The sequence below is a fragment of the Boleophthalmus pectinirostris genome, unplaced genomic scaffold, assembly GCF_026225935.1.
Source record: "Boleophthalmus pectinirostris isolate CB_2022bp ecotype Guang Dong unplaced genomic scaffold, ASM2622593v1 HiC_scaffold_11, whole genome shotgun sequence".
NCBI lineage: Eukaryota > Metazoa > Chordata > Actinopteri > Gobiiformes > Gobiidae > Boleophthalmus > Boleophthalmus pectinirostris.
Window position 1 is genome coordinate 4,610,110 of NW_026570994.1, and position 21,027 is coordinate 4,631,136.

General features: G+C 40.4%; 1 protein-coding gene across 1 annotated transcript in view; it reads right to left on the bottom strand.

Annotated features, from left to right (window-relative positions):
• The window catches only part of LOC110170912 (unc-80 homolog, NALCN channel complex subunit), a 104,147-nt gene that overhangs the window by 40,812 nt on the left and 42,308 nt on the right, over window positions 1-21,027 (bottom strand). The window contains 11 exon segments of the mRNA XM_055166707.1: window positions 29-206; window positions 294-427; window positions 2,119-2,254; window positions 2,320-2,532; window positions 4,211-4,383; window positions 8,084-8,237; window positions 9,510-9,616; window positions 11,747-11,955; window positions 14,073-14,236; window positions 18,099-18,247; window positions 18,657-18,707. Coding sequence (XP_055022682.1) covers window positions 29-206; window positions 294-427; window positions 2,119-2,254; window positions 2,320-2,532; window positions 4,211-4,383; window positions 8,084-8,237; window positions 9,510-9,616; window positions 11,747-11,955; window positions 14,073-14,236; window positions 18,099-18,247; window positions 18,657-18,707 — 1,668 coding nt within the window.

Sequence of the window (21,027 nt, forward strand, 5' to 3'; positions counted from 1 at the left end):
CATATTCTGACATCATCCAATTTCTCACCTTGCACCTCCTGGACCTTCTTGTCTTCACAGGTGGTGTCAGACTTGAGCGTGTGGCTGCTGCTGTTCAGTGAGTCGTGTCCGTCCTCGTCGTCCAGGATCCCCGCGAAGCTGATCTTCCTCTCGTAGCGATGGCGCCCGAGCTCCGGGTCCAAGCGCAGACGACAGCTGTCCAGATCCTTTGGGACAAACACAAACAGAGGCGTGTGTGGTCGCTGGGTGTGTGTGAGAAGTTGTGCTTGTTTTTAAGTGAAATAAGTACTGACCACAAGAGGCTCTGTGCGTGGACGAGGTAAACACGGAAAGGTCTCTCTCAGGAAGGTGGTGATTTCCAAGAGGAGCTGACAGGCGGCCATTTTGAGAGCGAAGGGGCATCCGCATTTGGTTGGGTTCACTGTGTCTTTGAGAAAAATTGTAATATTATCACTTACTATGTTTGGGCTGTTTTGTAAAATTGTAAAGTTTTTTAAAGCGCCTAATGCTGGATTAGATTTATATCACTTTCTTGACAGACTTTTTTCTCAAGTAGAGATACACTAGGACCAACACATAGATACACAACCTACACACATTACCAGACTATATGTAAATAATTTAGACGTGCCGGTTTTCTGACACTTTTTAGTATCGCTATTTCGACACGTGATATGTGTTTTTTGGGCTGTGAGAGTGTCATCTCATTGAACTAGCACAATGAACTTGATTGGTTATTTATTTAGGCTGTATGGTGTCTTGTATGGTGGTGATCTTGTCTGCAGATCACCCACATGACCAAATAAGTGAAGCACAAAGGGCCCATGCAGTCTCTGTTTTAGATGAGATATTTTCCCAAAGGCTGGCCTGTGCTCACATTAATATTATATTCATAAAAAAATGAAATGTTTGAAAAACAGTAAAAAGCCGCTACTCTGACAATGAAAAAATAAAGTTGAAGTAGTGGGACGCTTAAAAAATAATGTACTAATAATGCCGCTACTCCGACAATTAGAAGTCAGTGTCTAAATAGCGGCATGTTGGAATAGCAACGTGTAACCGTACAAAATAATCTTCTTATAACATTCAAAAACTTAAGTTTCCATGTTCTTGTTCTTCTTCATCTATGTGTTCTTATAGAAAAAAAATGTTTGAGGAGCTATAACAGATTGGTTTATGTAAGAGTAAGTCAGATTTTGCCCCAATACAGATATATACTGTATTTTTCGGTCTATAAGGTGCACCAGATTATAAGGGCCATTAAGCGAAACAAACAAACTACACTTGAGACTTGATCCTTAGTCCAGGCGTCCATGATCCATTTGCACATCGTGGTGTAATTGGCCCGGCGTTGCCTCCCTGTCTTGGTGAAAGTGTATTATGAATGTGAATGTGGTTGGATCATTTTCAGTTTGTTTTTTATTTCCTACGAGGACGACTCAAATATACATTGAGTAATAGTAAGTTCAATGCATCTTTGTGCACATTTGTTTACGATTTACAGGAACAAAACTTAAAACCACATGACTCATTTGCATAAACTATAAGAGCTGAAAAAAACTCGCTCCTTGTGCGCTGATGTGGTTCAGCTTCTGTCAGACTTACTCCACGAGGCTCCTGACTACAGTAGCCGTAATCCTCCAACAATCCAAGCTGTGTGGCTTTGTAGTTTACCAAAGTCGTACTAAAACATTTTGACAGATTTTTTTTGAGGGCCATGTATCACATAAAATTGGTTCAGCACATCCAGAATTAATACATAAGGCAAATTATAAGACGCCTATAGCCCAAAAAATATGGTAATATATAGTAAAATGAGACACTTGTGTGCGATGTTAGCATTCTAGTTGTTTTTAGCATCTCCGTGATGACAAAACTCTGCTCCTTGGTGAATAAATAGGATGCTAGGACTGTTAGGAAAGTGAGGAATAACTCTGGACCATTGCAAACCATTTAAAATGAAAGAAGTTTTTCATATTAAAAACACCTTAAAAAGGATGAAGAGTTAAGTTCAAATGTGCAGACAGAAGGTTCATGCATGAGGCCTGTTGTACTTGTAGAAATGTATTACTTTGTACTTGTGCTTTGATTGTATTATTTTGAAGTATTATTACTCACTGTCATCTAAATAGTCCTCTTCTTCATCCTCTTTCCTCATCCTCCTCTTGGTCTCTTCGTCGTAAATATAACCCAGGATATTCGCTGGACTCTCGCTGTCAGAATGGCACAGCTCACTAAGCCTCGTACCGATCGCCTTTACACACAAAATCAAATTCAATCTACATTTTCACATTTGATTTATTTTTCTGAATGACTTACATCCCCCCAGTGACAGAAGTGCTTGGCTGCGTTCCACTGCAGTTTCTGGTTCCTCTTGTTGCCCACTATGGGAGAGCGCCCCCTGGACAGACCTTTTTTGGTGATGTTGACGTGGTGCCCCTTCATCCACTCGGGCCAGTTGCCACGGTTACAGCGGTGGACGAATCTGGCACATTCGAGGAAGAGAGACGCACGAGCCACGATCGGAGCTTCCTGCAGAATATAATTTCACTCATGTTAAATATTTTATAACACGAGATCATAAATTCACCCTTCATTGTAGTAAATCTTAAATGTATTATTAATCAGTTTGGTCATAATATAGATGATTTAAAGACGTTCAACCATTGCTGAATTATTTGTTATGACAACTAGGAGTGTGCAAACATATAGAAATATTGTTTCATTTTATATAAATATCATGGGCTGCTGTATCGCTATATTCCTAAGAGTATCTTTTTGGTATATTTTGCTAAATTATTTTGTGAAAGAGCTACAATTGTGTTGATTGTTTGGGGAAAGGAAAGTTGTTTATGCAATACAATACATATTCACTTTTCACTTTTGATGTAAAATGGGTGTTTTTCATATTAACTTTGCAGAAACTCGGTTTAACAAAAACTTTTAGTATCACAGTCATGATTTAGCCTTTGTTTTTTACTGAATGACATTGAATTGATTTGAAATATATTGTATCAAGTCATACTGAATTGAAAGCGTACTGTATCAAAAATTGGATTGTATTGTGGCCCATGTATCAAAGTATGTATCCTATCGGCATCTTCTCAAAGATGCCAGCCCTAATGACAACACTTTAACTAATTTAACTTGAAACAATTTCATGGGTTTTAACCTGATTTGACAGATTTGGCACAGCAGCGATCCTCTGGTATAGATAACACAATTAAAATCAAATACACATTATAAATATGTGTCTCAAATAAATATGTGTAAATTCGTGTCTCGAAAATACAATAACCCTAATACTAACAATGATAACTGCACACTCCCCTGTAAGACTAGAACAAATTGTGTAATAAATGCCAATGTAAGGTAGTAGTTCTGTTAGGCATGGTACAATATTAAAATTTGGTGTGACAATTATCATTATATCAGAATAATTGCGATTAACAATTATATCACAATAATTATGAAAGTTGATCAGTTGTTGTTGATATGTTGGTAAATTGTTGTTGTATGCATATAATTATACTTTTAATATGATGAATAAGTTTGATATTTAAACAACTGTTATCGAATTCTACTTTGTTATTAGTGAAAACAACAAAGATCAAGAAGAAAACATCAAGGATAAGTAGCTTTTTTCAGCACATAAATAAAAATGGTGATTATCTTTGTCGGTGATTATCAAGATTAAAGAAAATGTCCCACAAATGATTACTGTCTAACAGGAGTGAGCAAAAATATTGATATATCATATTGTTTAATGTAATGTTACAGTATTGATATCGGGGGCTGCTGTATCGATGTCGCCAAGAGTATTTTTGGGTATATTTTACAAAATTACTTTGTTACAGCTACAGTTTTGTTGCTTGTTTAATGAAAGGAAACTCGTTTATGTGACACATTTGTTGTGATGATTAAAATGTTTGTGTTTCATATGAACTTTGCACACGAAGTGGATTAACAAAGACTTTCAGTATCACAGCCATGATTTAGACTTTATTTTTTATTGAATTGTATCAAATAGATTTGAAATATATTGTATCGAATCATAAGCTCACTGTATCGAGATATGTATCGTATCGTGGCCTATGTATCAAGGTATATATCGTATCGGCATCTTCTTAATGATCCCCAGCCCTATTGTCTAACCTTTTTATTACAATAAATGATATTATTGTTTATTGTCCATCCCTGAGTGTCGTACCAAGTCCAGAGCAGCAGCCAGTATGGAAGCATCAGGTATCGTCCCAGGTTCACAGCAGTTTAGGAGGAACTGGAATCTCTTCATGCCCTGTCTGATGGCCCCCAGGTTCACCACGTTCTTGTTCTTCATGGCCTCCTGACTGGCAGCTAGTCTCTCCTGGAAGCCATGAGGTCCTAGAGAGAAGGAGGGAGGAGAACAGACAGAGGAAAGAAAGAAAGGTAACAAAGAGATAGTTTTATGAACACGTCAGTTGAGAAAAATGATTTGTGTAATTTGTTCAAAATGCTGGAGTTTACGTACAGAGTTACAACAGTAGAGAGCCACTGACAAATGAAGCGAACATGAACAAAAGTCTACTAGCGGAGATTACACTCGCATTTTCAATCTAATAAAAGGATCATATGCAGTACTGGGCAAAACTGAAAACTGAAGGATTTTAATCATTTTTGTTTTGTTGTTTTATTAGGTGTACAGACTTTTCTGGTATAGGGTCTGCCACCTGCTTGCCTTAACAGAGATCAAATTGCCTTACCTGGAATGTTCCACAGTATGGCATTAAACCTAGCCTGCCTATCTTGCCTTTTGCTTCAAAATATGTGGTGTTGTCAACAGCCTTTTTCCACAGGGATGGATAAGTTAAAGATCTACTGTGGAACATTCCAGCCAACACAACAATCACTGTTTTTTTTACACAAGTAGGTGGCGACCCTCCTCCAGAGAGCATCTTTAAATCTCTAAAGCAGACATGTCAAACTCAGGCCTTGGGGCCAAATTTGGCCTGAGATATACTTATATTTGGCCCACGAGATCATATCAAATATGTATTAGAGCTGCCCACCAGCTACAGAAAGACTATAGAAACATTATTTATTTAAAATTATGTTATCATTTTAAATTTAGCTTGTTCTGTATTCAATGTTTAAGCAAAACTATTATTAAACATTTATTTTAAAAGAAAAAAAGTATAACATTACTTATCTCAAAAGAAGAGAAAACATGGAGATGTTGCTGAAATTTTTCAATAAATATTTAGTTTTGTCCACAACTTATTCCAGTTTTTAATTTCGGCCTCTGTGAATTTGAGTTTGACACTCCTGCTTTAAAGCATCTGTACACAGCATTAATGCGTTTCAGACAAACAATTCCTTCCTAATTTGAAGGATTTTTTGAGGACCTTTCCACATTCAGAAGATATAATATTTAGATTTGAATTGCTTACTCGCTATGAAGACAGAGGATGGCTGCCATAGCTTGTAATTGTGTATGCATAATATATGCATGTATTATCATGCATATATTATTATGCATTAGTCAGAATCTACTGAAAATTATGCAGCAAAGGGTCCAAGGACACCAGCTGGCACACTGTGGAGTGAAGCAGTGAAAACCAAGCTCCAGGAGAGAAAAAATCTGCAAAGGTTTTTGGACTTAGCACTTCTGTCTAAATATGCACAATTACTCAACATGCATGTTGTTCAAGAGGAAATTATAATAATAAAAAAGTGTTTATGAGAGTACAGAGCCCTTTAGGTTGGTACAGTGCCTTAGCAGAGGTCTACACGATCTAAAGTAGTTTTTGATTGACTGTCAGATTTAGTGTAAAACTCATTGCTTTTCACCCAGTACTGTAGATGCTCTAGAAAATTCTCTTTCAAATCGCTCTGACAAAAATGTCGAGTGTAATGATGGCTGCACAGAAGAAAGCTGAATTACACATCTGGTCATTTGAACCCCAGGAGGTCAGTGGAGGTCACCCAGAGGTCACATAGAGGTCAGTGGAGGTCACTCGTCCCCTGACCCCAGCACAGATAGACACTGAGGCATGCTGCACACACAGTAGTACAGTACCACCACCACCAAAACGCTTCACAGCAGAAAGATGGTCTCGAGATGGACTGGGAACGTGCACGGCCTAATACAGGGCAGTAAGAACACAGGATTTTCAACTCATCGTAGTATCACAGTTTAGCATTCAGTGGATGAAGGTGTTGAAATAAGGTTTTGTGGGCTTAATAAGATAATAAACAGGTATCAAAACTACAAGGAAAATAAAGAAAGAGAATGATTTTGTTCCTGAATAGTAAAACTGGTATATGATTATATATTAAAGGTAGAGAAGGTTTCAGAGGTAGAAATCTGGACACTGTTTTTGCTATATTGAAGGTACTGGTCTGAGGCTATGTTCAGATTGCAGGACTTAATGCTCAGTTCGGATTTTTGGTGAAATAAGATTTTTTTGCGAGGTTGTTAACATTTCCAGTTAAATGTGACTTGTGTGTGATCTCCAGTGTGAACTTTAAATGCGCCAAAAGTGTCCCGCATGTGCACTGGAGGACACGACGACGGCACACACTGCGAGTGTGTTCAGTGTTTTCGGAAGTCGCCTAAACATGGACGCTGCATTGAACATCTGGAGATTTTAAAGTTGCTGTCGTACCAGAGCCAGAACATGTACAGATTATTTGTTTTAAGAATGAGATGGAGAAGGACGAGTTTTTTGGCCATGGCGTTTTGTGGGGCAGTGGCAGCAACGTGCGTAGAAAGGAACTTGTGGGTGCAGAGTCGCAGCCAAGAGTGGTGGGATTGAGATGTGATTTGCCTGAAAATTCTATTGCATTGTTGTCCGCCATGGTTGTGGCTTTCTTCCATTTTTCATCTACTTCAGCGCAGAATATTGACATTTGTCGCTTGTTGATGACGTGTATGTAGGATGAATGTGACCTGGCCATTCAGACTGAAGTCACAAGTCAAAAGATCAGATATGTATCGGTTTTAGGAGCACATATCCAAGTGGCCTGGGTCACATTTGAAAAAATTGGATCAGTGTCATTCAAGTATCTCTGGGTGTTTCTCTCGAGTGAGAGGAGGACAGAGCGTGAGACTGACAGGCACATTGGTGCAGCGTCTGCAGTGATGCGGTCGCTGTATCAAACCGTTGTGGTGAAGAGGGAGCTGAGTCGAAAGGCAAATCTCTTGATTTACCGTCATTACCTACGGTCATGAGCTTTGGAGGGATCTGTGTGGTTCAAACTGTCATTAAAAGATCAGATACAGGTTGCATAAGGGTAAAAAAATCACTTCAGAAGTCACTTCAGGCTGAGACACCAGGATTTATACTACAACAAGCTACAAAAGTCCTGCCTGCAGTTTTAGAGTAACACTGCCCTGCCCTTGTGCATGAGCTAACATCATTATGGGTTGTCATACCACTATTCTTTCAAGCCTGGAGGAAGTTACTGTATGTGCCACAGATAAACGCCTGTAATTGATGGTAGTACATCAATGTTTTTATACATTAGACATCTCGACTGTCACCCAGGAGCCTAGTTTTGCACCATTCTAACTAAATTAGGAACAATTCCTCTCTTAAGGAAAGACTCAGGGCAGTATAAACTCAGGCACCTCAGACCAGTTTCCTTCAGACTGAAAATGATTTCCAGACAGCAGTTGAAATGTCTCACATTTAAAAACAGTGCCGACTGTCTTTGAAACCTTTTGCTGCCTTAGACCACTCCTGGACAAATAAGCTATGAGACTACACTGTGATTCACTTGAAACCAAACAAAAAGGTTCCTGACTATTCAGAGTTTGAAAAGAACATAGGAGGGGGTGGCTGAAAATGAATCAAATAGATAATAGACAGAACTTCACTATAGGACTACCTCAAAGTACATGATAGTATCTAGAGTCTAGTATAAAGCCTTTTCCTCAGAACTGAAATATGTGTTGTAGATATCGATGTGTTGAAAATGAGTAAGAGTGGACAGAGAGAAGAGTCAGACTGGAGCCGAAGGAGCCACAGGAGCAGAGCACAGATCACTGCACACACGGGGACGATGGGTGGGAGGGGCATGGAGGGAGGGCCGGGTCTACCATCTTTCTCCTCTGTGTGGTGAAGCTTGGATGGATTCCTCCTGCCAGAACGCCATTTACCCAGGCGCTTGAAGAAATTCTCCTCCTCCTCGCGGCCGTAGTCTGGGCCCGCAGCGCCCCCTTCAGTCAGCTTCACCGCACTAGTGAACTTCACCTGAGGGACAGAAGGAGCATAAGGAAGATCAGTTGTTTCATGAAATTTTGAATGCTGCTTTTTATTTTTCAATTCAACATTATTTTCTTTCTCTTTTTAAAGCTGCCATCTGTAATTAAATGGCTCAGCCCTGTTGTATTCTCACCTATCTCCACTAAATGTATCTATATATAATATCTATAATACTGCAGTCCGTCAGTGTGCCAGTGTAGGTCAGACTGAAGAAGACAAGAGAGCACAGGTGAGCCTGAGCACAAGCACAGGTGAGGGGAGGGAGGAGGAGCTATTACTATCGGTTATTACTGCTATTATTAGTGGTAATAACTAGACTGATATAGTTATTATCGGAACTGAAGAAGCAGCTTGGGTGAGCTGCGAAACTTATTTGACCAAAATAAGACCTTTGTCCAGTTGACAAATTGAAATTCTCTTTTGCCATAAATTCTACCTGGACGACTGAGGAATTTAACATATTACCGCAGGAATAACTTCATCCGGGGAGCCACAAACAGACTTCACATTTGATATTTACTGATCGAAAAATAAATAAATGTACAGATGGTATACATTTTTAATGTGTTTAAGAATTAAAAATAACAAATTTGCCTTTTAAATATTCAGCACAAATATTTCAAGACCCTTCAATAGTCAAATTCAATAGTGAAAACTTTGCAGCAAAGATCCAAGATGTCAAGGCATTACGCAATCAATTTAGTGAGGACAGAGGAGGCTGTTTCCTATTGACCATTCTCTTCTGCAGGGTTTATAGTTAAGCAATCAAAGAGATGAGGTTTTGATTAGTCCCATTCTGACCAATCAGATTGGTTCCCTCATAATAATAATAATAATGCATCAGTTTTATACAGCGCTTTTCTGGACACTCAAAGATGCTTTACAGATCATTATTCATTCACTCCACACTCATTGGTAGTGAGCTACTATTGTAGCCACAGCTGCCCTGGGCAGACTGACGGAAGAGGGGTTGCCAATCTGCACCATCAGCCCCTCCAACCACCAACAACATTCACTTTCATACTCGGCAATGTGGGAGAAGTGCCTTGCCAAAGCAAACAATGTCAGTTGTGTGACTGGTGCCCCCTACATCATTTCCTGGTTGTTACAATAGATCGACTCACTTAGGGTCAATTGCTTATGCATCTTGACACCAAATGTCAAAACACAAAAGAACATGGCTCTTGTGCACGTTACGTTCACATCACATCATGTGTATTGGAGATTCATGTCTTATATAATCTATGTTTAGTGTGTAACCTTTGAACTCTGGCGTATGAAGGAGAGGCGGTCCACCGAGCTGATGTCCAGCAGGTCCTCCACTCCATCGGTCAGCCCCGAGAGCGAGGAGCGCTTCAGCCAGTTACCTGAGGAAATGTGTAAGCGATTAGAACACACTCCAGTACACTATGTCCAGGACACACATGCAGAGTAAAGCATCTCACTGGGACATTAGGCCAACCACATGGAAGAAAGACAAGATTTATAAATGCAGCGCAGACAGACACATGGTTAGCAGCAGCAGAGTTTGCGGAGGTGCCAGGCGTGGACAGTGTTAGTGGACGACATTAAAGGGGATAATCCATTGAAACATGACACAGAGGACACAGATGTGATATGGTCCATACGTATGACAGAGAATGTGAGTGGGAGGCGGGCGGTTCCACGGTACGCTGGAGGAGGACAGAGCACACCAACAGGTTTGAAAACAAGTGGAGATTTGTGTGAAGAAACTGTCAAAGACACAATGAACAATGCTGGTCTTAATAAACCAGTGAGCTAATTGTCACAAAACATGTATTTATTTGTCTGTTGGTTGGTTCTGAAGCTCTTGATAAAAAACAATAATTAATTAATTTATTATTTATTTATTTATAACATGTGTATTTTTGGCTCTTTTTGTTTTTTGTTCATAGGTAGTGGTTCATAGGGATTCATGGCTTGTGTACATTTTCCATCTGTAAACCTCTATCTCTAGATGTGAAAATAAACAAGTGAGTAGTTTAATTAAGTAAGCAGGTAGATGTTTAATCTGTCAATCAGCTAGGTCAATCAGGTAGGTTCCATTGCAAAAGAAGATGTAATTCTGTCACATGGACAGATTTTTTTAAAGTGAATATGTTTTCCACTCATCCAAGCAGCTTCTTCAGTTCTGACAGGGTCCTTTTACTGTCTTAAATATCTGTATGAAGGAAGAGGCTAACTACACTGAGACTAACACCCTAGTTACAGTAAGGAGTGTGTTATTAGTTAAAGCAACTGTACACAACATTTTGAATTAAAATTCCATAAATGTGACTTATCTGTGCCCCCAGATGTGAGGTAAACATGGTCAGATCAAATCTAGCTTTTGGTGATAACAATTCTAATGCTCATTATTCTTATTAAAAGAAAACAGTGGACATTATGTCCCATTTATGGTTTGGTTCTCAAGATGATTATCCGCAAGGGCATAGGTTTGGTCTCAGCTTTGGTGGGGACATTATCAGCCACCCCCCCAACCCATGAAACCAGCTGATAGTTCACTTGATTAACAGATTAATTATATCATATTTTTTACTTTTCATATGATGCACACTGCAAAAACTAAACAGCACATCTTTATAAGAAAGTCGCTCTTTTTCCGTGGCGACTCAGTTTAGGCTCCTGGCACCACTAATGACATCACTCTGTTGCAGCCGGTGAAATAGCAGCAGGTGTAACCCTGTCATATCACTGAATACACCTCAGACCGTTTAATAAACAAAATGTGAACTAAAATGTGTTAAATTAATACTACTGGGTTTGGAAAAATATTGGAATAAATGTATATTTTTGTTTATTAAAATAAAATGTCAAATATTGGTAGGGACTATTTTGTCTTCCACAAATATTGTTTGTGACATGTCCCCACCGTCCCTATGTAAACCTACACTCTTGATTATCCAATCAGAAAGTAGAAGTTTCTCATTTGAGTTGCCTGTTTCAATGCTGAAATCCACTTTAAACCTAAAAGTCACGAATCAGTGCTAGTGCAGCCTCTGAGTGAGTGAAATCTGGAGGTTCTGAGCTTTCACATCATCCATCTGCAAGTTAAGGCACTGACAACCCATGTTCAGTTGTGATTGTAGTACTTTCTCTAAAGCTGTAAGAGCTCAGGTTCCAGTTCCTTTAACTTCATAGAACTACTCTGCTACACAGGTCATACTTCACACCTTAGGCCAGTTCAATGCACCTCCCCACTCTAAACAACTAGGGTGTGTTAGTTTCAGTGTATTTAGCTCCTCCTTTCAGACAAATATAAGACAATGATGTACCTGAAATGAAGAAGATATTTGAATTGCCTAAATATATTCACTCTTAAAAATAAGTTTGTCCAGTTCACAGAATTCCATTTTCTTTTGGAATAAGTAAGTAAATAATTAGTAAATAAATAAGTAAATAAGAAAGTATATATCATTATCATAAAAAAATGGATACAGATATGTGTACTGTGTTATTGCTTGTTGCTAGGTTACCAATGGGCAGTTTGAGTTTCTTGCGCAGAGAGATCCTCCTGGAGCGTGACCTGGACCGGCGCTCCGTGGTGTTGCCGGAGTGGGCCGTGGTGCACTCTGAAGTGTCCTGCTCCGATTGGCTGCTCGTGTCGCTGGCGGCGCTCTGGGACTTGAACATCTTCCTCCAAAAGTCCTTCCTGCCCAAGAGAGCACCGGGAATCTGCTCCTCACTACAGGAAATGAATTACATGTAAAGTGCTTTTCATCGTACAGTCGAGTGGGACCAAACACTTTTTACTACTCAACTCTTAGTATGTACATGGTGTTTTAATATCCTTGTATCAATAGTAATTTCAGGTATTACGTGACTTTATTATGTGATTATAATGTTGTTATCTCCTCAAAAACACATGTGGAGTTTAGTTTTGTTTCATTCACACTCTTTATTATAAGTCTGTTTACATATACAAAGCTGAACATGCTCTGTCCACCTTGTGATGTCATTTAGTGGTAGTTTTAAGGTTAACAGCTATTTTAACCTCACTTGAACTGCTTTACTCTACAATACACTAGAACAATGGTCTCCAACCTGCAGCCCGGGAGGTACATTTAGCTCTCCACCCCCTTCCAAGTAGCTCACCAAAGGATTTCTGAATTATAAGTATTGTGTTGAATAAGTACAATTTGATTGATTAAATGACTATTACCATTGTAAATTAGGGGTGTAACAATAACCAAAATATTGTGATATAATATCATCAAAAGACTCACAATAATATCGTGGACCATCACAATATATCAAATTACAAGTGTCTTTGCTTAAATTCATAGTTATGGTGCAGCAGTAGCTAAAAAAACAGAGGGAACTACATCAACCATGATCCTTTGCTCCATTTTGGTGCAAACTACATGAAGAAACAGCAGTTTTAAGCATTTTTAAGTCTTAGTTCTTTGGATTAAGTCTTGTCAAGGCATTTTAAGAGGAAAAAGTAGCATATTTACAATTTTGTTATATCGCAATAAATATCGTACCGTGAGATGTATATCTTGAAAATATCGTACCGTGAGATTTGGATATCGTTATATCTCTATTGTAAATGCATAATTTTGATGTCTAACTTTACACACTAATAGTTATAATAGTTATATAGACATCTGACTGTAGTCTATCTAAGATTTGCTGTGACTTTAATATTTACTAATTTTCTTCAATTTCAAAACTATTAGCTCTCTGGCATTTTCATTTAGTAAAAGCAGCTCACCGAAGGAGCTATTTTGCACTAGAATAACCTTAAATTGTTGCCTTTTTAAAACATATTTTTACCTTTTGTTCAGTTCAGTCTACAACAGGGGTGCCCACACTTTTTCTGCATGTGAACTACTTCTAAAACAACCAAGTCAAAATGATCTACCTGCTACAAAGACAAGCAAACTGTACTGAAACACTCTGTGCCCCTATTTTGGACCCTCACCCACAGTTTAAGAGAACTTACACTGGCACTTTACACAAAACTGAAGAAAGTGAAGAAAGTGGGTAGGATTTTTAAACCTGTTTTTTTCAAGTTCCAAACCGGAGTTACATTCTCTTTCTGGCTTTGCAGTGCGATTTAACCTCTGCACATTTACCAAATGCACGTCGTGACAAATGCATACGCAATTGTGCACTTTTATTAGGCAAACTTCAACCACGTGTTGCGGTAGGCCTGTTCTGTGCCGTAGTCCTGCTTTGTGCCAACACTGTAACATAAATTTAGATTAGTTTTTGGTTTGCATTTCATCTTGCTCTTCTAATCAGCGCACACTGTGAAAGGAGCCTGTCTGGACTGTATGTAGGAGGAGCGAGCGTGAAAAGGCGATGAGCGGCGCGCTGACGTGAGGCAGGTGGACAGGATGTTTTCAAAAGTTTAACCTGCTCTGTGATACTGTGATCTACCCACACTACCTTGACGATCGATTGGTAGATCACAATTGACGTATTGGGCACCCCTGTTCTACAATATCCTTTTGTGTTGTGTTGTTTTGTTGTTGTTTTAAGAAGGCTAAAAGAGAATATGTAGCTTCAAAGATTGGCAGGAAATTATTCAAATTCACAAGGTAGATTTTCTGCTTGAGAGAATTCAGCTTAAATCTGCAGGGTTTGTGTGTTAAACATGTGTGAATGAAACAAAACATTGCTCCAGGTCTGTTTGTGATGAGGAAACAACATTATAACATCAAAAATATGCCTAAAATAAGTCCTTTCTGTACTTGTAATTGTGTACATTTTCATCCATGGAGCTGTACTTTTACGTGAGTACAAATTTGCAGTACTCCTTCCACCGCTGTAATCAGAGGATAATCGCAGTACCTCCTGGGCCCGGAGCATTTGCTGTCTTGGTTGTCTTCGGGCTTCTTGGTGGCCGTGACCTTCTCGGCGCTGTCCAGGAGCGCGCTCAGAGCCACCCTCCGGAACACGTTCCCATGGGCCTCCTTTATGAACTGCACCAGCTGACGGATGTCACAGTACAAGCCCTGGAAGAGGAGGAGGAGCAAGAAGAGAAGGAAGAGAGGAGGGAGGAGGAGAGAAGAGGAAAGGAGGGGAAGAGAGGAAAAAGAAGGTAAACCAAGACAGTGGAGGAGAAGGAGGAGGCAGAGAGAGCAGAAGAGACGTGGACCAGGACAGTAGGGGAAAAAGAGGAAGAGGAGAGAGAAAGGAAGGAAGGAGAGAAGGGAGGAGAGGGTTGAGAGGAGGGGGACAAAAGAGGAAGGGGGGAGAGGTCAGGGAAGGTGGACCAAAACAGTGGAGGAGGAGGAGGAGGAGGAGGAAAAAGGAGGAAGAGAAGAGAGGACGGGATCGAAAGGAGAGGGGAGAAAGAGAGAGGAGGAGAGGAGAGAAGAAGATAAGGGGCAGAGGAGGAGGTAGAGAGGAGCAGGGACAGGAGAGAAAGGAGGAGAGGAGGAGAAAAGGTGGACATATTCAAGGAGGAGGTTAAGTAAAGAGGAGGAGAGAGGAGGAAGAGAGAGAGGAGAAGAAGAAGGGAAGAGCAGGAGGTAGAGAGGAGCAGGGACAAGAGAGAAAGAAGGAGGGGATGAGAGGAGGAGAAAAGGCAGACATAATCAAGGAGGAAGAGAAGAAGGAGGAGAGAGGAGGAAAGAGTAGGACGAGAGGATGGGATCAAGAGGAAGGAGTAGAGTGGAGAGGGGAGGAGAGGAGAAGAAGCGGGGGAGAGGAGGAGATAGAGAGGAGCAGAAAGAAGGAGGGGATGAGAGGAGGAGAAAAGGTGGACATAATCAAGGAGGAGGAGAGAGGAGGAAGAGAAGAGAGGATGGGATCAAGAGGAAGGGATAGAGGAGGAGAGGAGAGAAGATGAGGGGGAGAGGAAGCGGTAGAGAGAGGAGGAGGGACAGGAGAGAATGAAGGAGGGGATGAGAGGAGGAGAAAAGGTGGACATAATCAAGGAGGAGTAAAGAGGAGGAAGAGAAGAGAGGACGGGATCAAGAGGAAGGGTTAGAGGAGGAGAGGCGAAAGAGGAAGGTAAGGGGGAGGAGGGAGAGAGGAGGAGGGAGAGGAGAGAATGAAGGAGGGGATGAGAGGAGGAGAAAAGATGGACATCATCAAGACAGAGGAGGAGGAGGAAAGAGGAGAAAAGAGAAGAGAGGAGGGGATCGTGAGGAAGGGGTAGAGAGGAAGGAGGGAGTAGAGAGGAGAGGGGAGAAGAAGATGAGGAGGAAGAGAGTAGCAGGGACAAGAGAGAAAGAGGGAGGGGATGAGAGGAGGAGAAAAGATGGACATCATCAAGGAGGAGGAAAAAGGAGGAGAGAGGAGGACGAGAAGAGAGGATGGGATCAAGAGGAAGGGATAGAGAGGAGAGAGGAGAAAGGGAGAGAAGAAGATGTCGGGGAGAGAAAGAGGTAGAGAGGAGCAGGGAGAGGAGAGAAAGAAGAAGGGAGTGAGAGGAGGAGAAGAGGCAGATGGTACAGAGGAGTGACATAGGAGGAGAGAGGGACGGAGCGAGCAAGAAGAAGAGAAGGAGAAGATAAAATGAGGAGATACAGGGAGAGAAAGAAAGAAAAGGGAGAAAAGATTAAAAGAAAATGTGGATGTGAAGAGGAGATAGGAGATAGGAGATAAAGGAGTAGAGAAGGACAAGAGGAAGGAGCAGAAGAGAAGGACACAGGGAGAAGAGGGAGGGAGAGAGGAGAGGAGAGAGAGGAGAGTGAGTAATCCCTCGCTCCAGCTTGTGTGTGGGTGGCCTCTGGTTCGGGGCCAAACTTAAGCCAGTCCTCCACAGTCTGATCTCCTGCCAATGTTTTGTTTCTGAACTCCTCGGGGCCCCTCTGTATTTCACAACAGGGACCCCAGTACACTTCACATTTACAAATAAGGCTTATATTATACAGATTTTTTAAAATGTATTTATATTTTTTTTATAATGATGTGTTTGTGATTTTGTTTTAGAGCATCCTAGAAATCTCAAAGTTTAAGATTAATGTTGTTTTTATCTGTAGATTCAGAATTTGTGGCATTATTCTAGTATTTATTATGTCTCAAAAGTAGCATTAGTTCATCAAGTTCAAACTGGACAGGAAGTAGTGATGTAACAGTGAAGCTGCCCGGTTTCAGTGGTGCGCATATGAACCACACGTGTAGGGTGACTAGACGTCCCTGTTTACCTGAGACAGTCCCTAGCCTGATTCATCAGACTGTTTCACTTCTTGGAAACCGTCAGACCTCGCAGCATTAGGATTTGTTTGCTCGACAGTAGGCGAGTACTTTTTTCATTTAACCAATCGCTGCTGTTTGGTCGTGATGTATGTAATGCACCAAATCCATGCAATAACGTCTTTCCCCTTGATAAAATTCACCAAACATTCTCTTTGTTCTGCCTTTAAATCTTGTCTTCGTCTACATCCATCTCGACGCTTTGTTTACTGTTGTGATGTACCACAAAAGGGACACAGACAGGCGCGACGAGTTTGACGTCATGGCTTCACAGCTCTTCACTGATTGGTCGGAGCGCGGTCTACAACTTCCAGGGTTCTTACAAACCGTCTAGTGTATTCTAATTCCTGATCTAGTCACTGGAGAGAAATTAAATTGAGCAGAGGCACTAGATGACGTCAGCCTATGTACCCTGACCCAATAGATTTGTACAAAACCAGTGATTGGCCCTAGTTTTAATGTTGTGAAAACAGACAAGGATTCCTACACAATCTGTCCATTGTGAAAGCTATAAGTGAACAGTTTGAGTTCACAAAAAATGTATTGCAGGTATCAGATGTGTGCCCTATCTGCTCTTATCAGGCTATCTGTGAGGTCCAGCCGCTGTATGATGAGGAGCTGATAATATTTGGACTACTTTCAACACATTTGGGCTTTTTTTTGTTTGTTTTCACACGAATCAGTGCAATATGCAATGATGCAAGAAACCGTATGGACATTCACTCCTGTCCAGTCTTATGGAGGTTCTTTGGTCTGTGCATAAATGAATGGACCGCTCTGTTCAGACGTCCTGGTGTTCAGCTGTTGCACAGATTCAATTCTTTGATGTGTGAGTAGGCAGGTCTGTGTTCACAGCTGTTCTTTCAGTAGCTGAGGCTATAGCTGACCATAGATGACACTCATTTTTATGTGTTATGAAAATGTTTTACCAAGGGTTTTATAGAACATGTTTTCTCAATCCTGGCATTGTTTTGAAAAAGTCAATAGATTACCTTACAACATGTTTATTCAAATATTATTTACATTTTTTTTTATATTGAGGGGTTGTTGGTTTAATTCTTTAAACAATTTATTTTTCTTTGACTTCAAATGTTCATTTGAAGTTCAACTTCAAATGAACTGTCTGAAATGAATTACATGTACAGTGTGTGTGCTGGTATTATGTACTTTTGTGTGATTGTTGCAGTATTTTTCTCTGTCCTGCAGATGATTTTACATCAACCTGCCGAGAGACTCAAGATGGAAATTAGCCAGGCTGGCTCTAATCTTTACATATTTATATTTTAAATTAAATTAATATGTGCTGTAACTTTACAAATAAATAAATAAATAAGAAATATTAGGCTAAATCACATTTTTTTCTGTGATAAATTGAAAATATTGTTTTACATTTAACATGTTTTCTCAATACTGGCAATGGTTTTAAAAAGCCCAACAATGGATTACATACGATTATTCAAAGATTTAATGTTTTCTGTGACAAAACATTGGGCGTTTTTGCTGAAGGGTTTTCGAACATGACTGAGTGGAAATCACTAAACCCAATCTAGCAACACTGTCTCTGCTCTGCTAACGTTGATATTGAGCCAACACACTCGTTACACTGTGTGAGCTCACACACACACACACACACACACACTCATAAACCATGTGCAGATGTTAGAGACCCACCAGGTTCTCGGGGCTGTGCAGCTCGTGCGTGGTGGAGGCACAGCGTGTGATCAGGGACTTGAACATGCAGCCCACCACCACCGCCTCCATGTTCTGCGCCACAGACTTGTTGTCCCCCGTCGCAAAGTTATTCCCAAAGCCCGCCTTGTCTGCGTGACGGACAGGGAGGGAGCACCAATCAGGAGAGAGAACAGCGCGTGACCGACAAGCTTGAAAAATATCAAATTAAACGGGGTACAACAGGGTAAGGGATAGGCGAGGGGGGGGGTTCAAAAAGCAAATGGGGGAGAGCAAACTGAAAGGGATTCTCGTCAGGAAATAAATACATGCAAGTGACACAGGCCTGCTTTTTTTGTATTTCATAGAGAATTTTTATACACCAATTTCATCCAAATCTGTAGGCCATTCCGGTCACGTTTTGGAGGAATAGTGAGGGATTGCAGAGATGGAAGCAGTGCCTAGGAAAGGGTCGGATAAGCCTTGGGTACGTGTATTCATTGGACTTGCTACATAAGCTGGTAGACATTGAGGGTTATTGTTATGATTAAGTGTATCTACCGATGTTTCTTTTTTTCGCCCTCCGGGACCTCTCACCTGCACTGCCGTAGTCTGCAAGAGAAAAGAGGCGGGGCACAGAGTTGATTGACAGTCAGGCGGGCCAAGCACAGACATGTACGCGGCGAGTCGGAAAGGGCGCGGCACCCCACCTCAACCACGAGGTGAATTTTGGAGATAAGAGAGGTAGAATAACAAAGCAAGGATGAGGGTGTAAGGGCGTAAGTGGCATTTTGGATTTTACACTTTTACTTTGAGACAAATACTGCACCTAAATAGCATTTTATTACTTTAAAGTGCAGAATGCCGCTTCTCTGGTGGAGGGTCCACAACCTGCATGTCTCCATGGAGATGTTGTTTTACCTGGAATACTCCACAGTAGGGCATATATACAATGACAAAAATATGTGAAAACCATGCATTCTACTGTGAGTGACTCATCTATGTGTGCCGTGTGTGTTCATGCAAATAGATCAGTTTAATGCTTTACTGTGGACCATTACAGGCAAAACCAGAGACACTTCTACAGAAACAGACAGATAAGGATGCTCCAGCAAAGAAGTAACATGCACTTTTTAGTATACAGATGTATATTTGTCAATAAATACAATAAAATCAATAAATTCAATACATTTGTCCTTTTGGTGCTGTATTTTCAAATATTTTCAGGAGAAATTTTATGACAATTGCATATGCTGGTGTTATAATTTTCAACAGATGCCATGTTGACATGCCCACCAAACTCTGATTATAAGCAGATTTCTGGACAGTTAAGATTTTTTAAATGACATGCAGACCACAGAATCCAATGTGAGAAATCAGAGTGACCATGACCAGAAAGAAATCTGATGATTTTGTGGTTAACATGTAATTTAAATAATTGTTTAACTAAAAAAATCTGATAATTAAGTGTGTTTGTAATCACAGCCACTGACAAAAACATGGAAAAATGTTAATTTTTCGTCATGTATTTTTATATCATTCCAAGGACCAAACAGCCACTGAAAAATTTGTGAATAGATAAACTGATTTATTTTTAAATCAGTAACTCTAAAATATGTATGAATATGTGTGTAATATTTTGTCGGTGACTGAACTCACCATACACATTTATTCTATAAACACTAGAATTTGACCTAAAATGTCACTTTCACCCTCTCTGATCTCAGGCCTCATATCCACACACAGGTTACAAACATTCCATCAGACCAGGTGCTCTGTGCGCTTTCTGAAATCAAAACACACTCATCACTTCAGTAACTTGCCAATTGATCCACATCATGTATACTTTCCACAGGCAAAACTGAATTGTCATGTACAATGTGTCTCACTGCTCAGCAGTAGAAGCCAGCAGGGCGGATGAGCATGGCAAAAGCTCCCGATTGGCAAGTACAGAATGGATGAGCGAATCAGGAGGGCAGGGTTCAGCTGGAGCAAGGATGAACGAAAAGAAAGAAGGAAGGATGAAAGCAGGAGGAGGACAGGGAGAGGGGGACAGAGGACACAAGTAGACAAACGAGTGGACAGTGGACATATATATAACAGAGATAGATAGATAGGCGCTGGGATGCCAAGTGTAAGGTGTGAGACAGCTGTATTGCAATTCAGCTTTGTCAACCACACAGGGACCATTATCTGTGGTCAGATATTAGTAGAAATATAATAATAATACTTGTACTACTCACATAAGGGTCGTAGTATGGTGCAGGTACCGTACAAGTCAATAAAACACACTTTATTTTACAGTACCTGTGACTATGTAACAACTTGTAATAACATGTAATGACATGTTAATAAGGGTTAGGGTCGGGGTTAGAGGAGTCACATTACATGTTATTACATGGTTGTACATTGTACTTAATGAAGGAGGTGCATTAAGCCTATTGTAAAATAAAGTGTTACCAAACAGTTTAAGTAGGTATATCTCGAGGAAGACAACAGAGTGGTTCTCAAACAAAGGTGCAGGGACTTCTGGAGGTGCCAGAGGGGGTCACAGTTTAGACTTAGACTGTTTGAATCTGGTTTAAACCTGTTCAGAAAGGGGTTAGGTCAAGCTTAGTCCTGTTTAGACCCTGTTTAAAATGGTTTCGACATATTTTAGACTTTGTATATATTATCTAGGCTGACTCTATAACTCATCTTATGTGAATACATGGAGTTCTACACCTTTGAGGAACAGCTGGTTTAGCCGTGACTCTGCCCTGCCTCAGTCCTTGTGTTCCCTGTAGATGTCTGACTGATGTGTGTTCTACACATGTGACACTGCTCTTACTGAAAACATTAGGAAAAGTTCAAACACATACTGCTGATGGGTTGAAGCATCATAACAGTGGAGCAAACACAGAAATCAAACTTGTTCCAGTTGGGTGTAAAG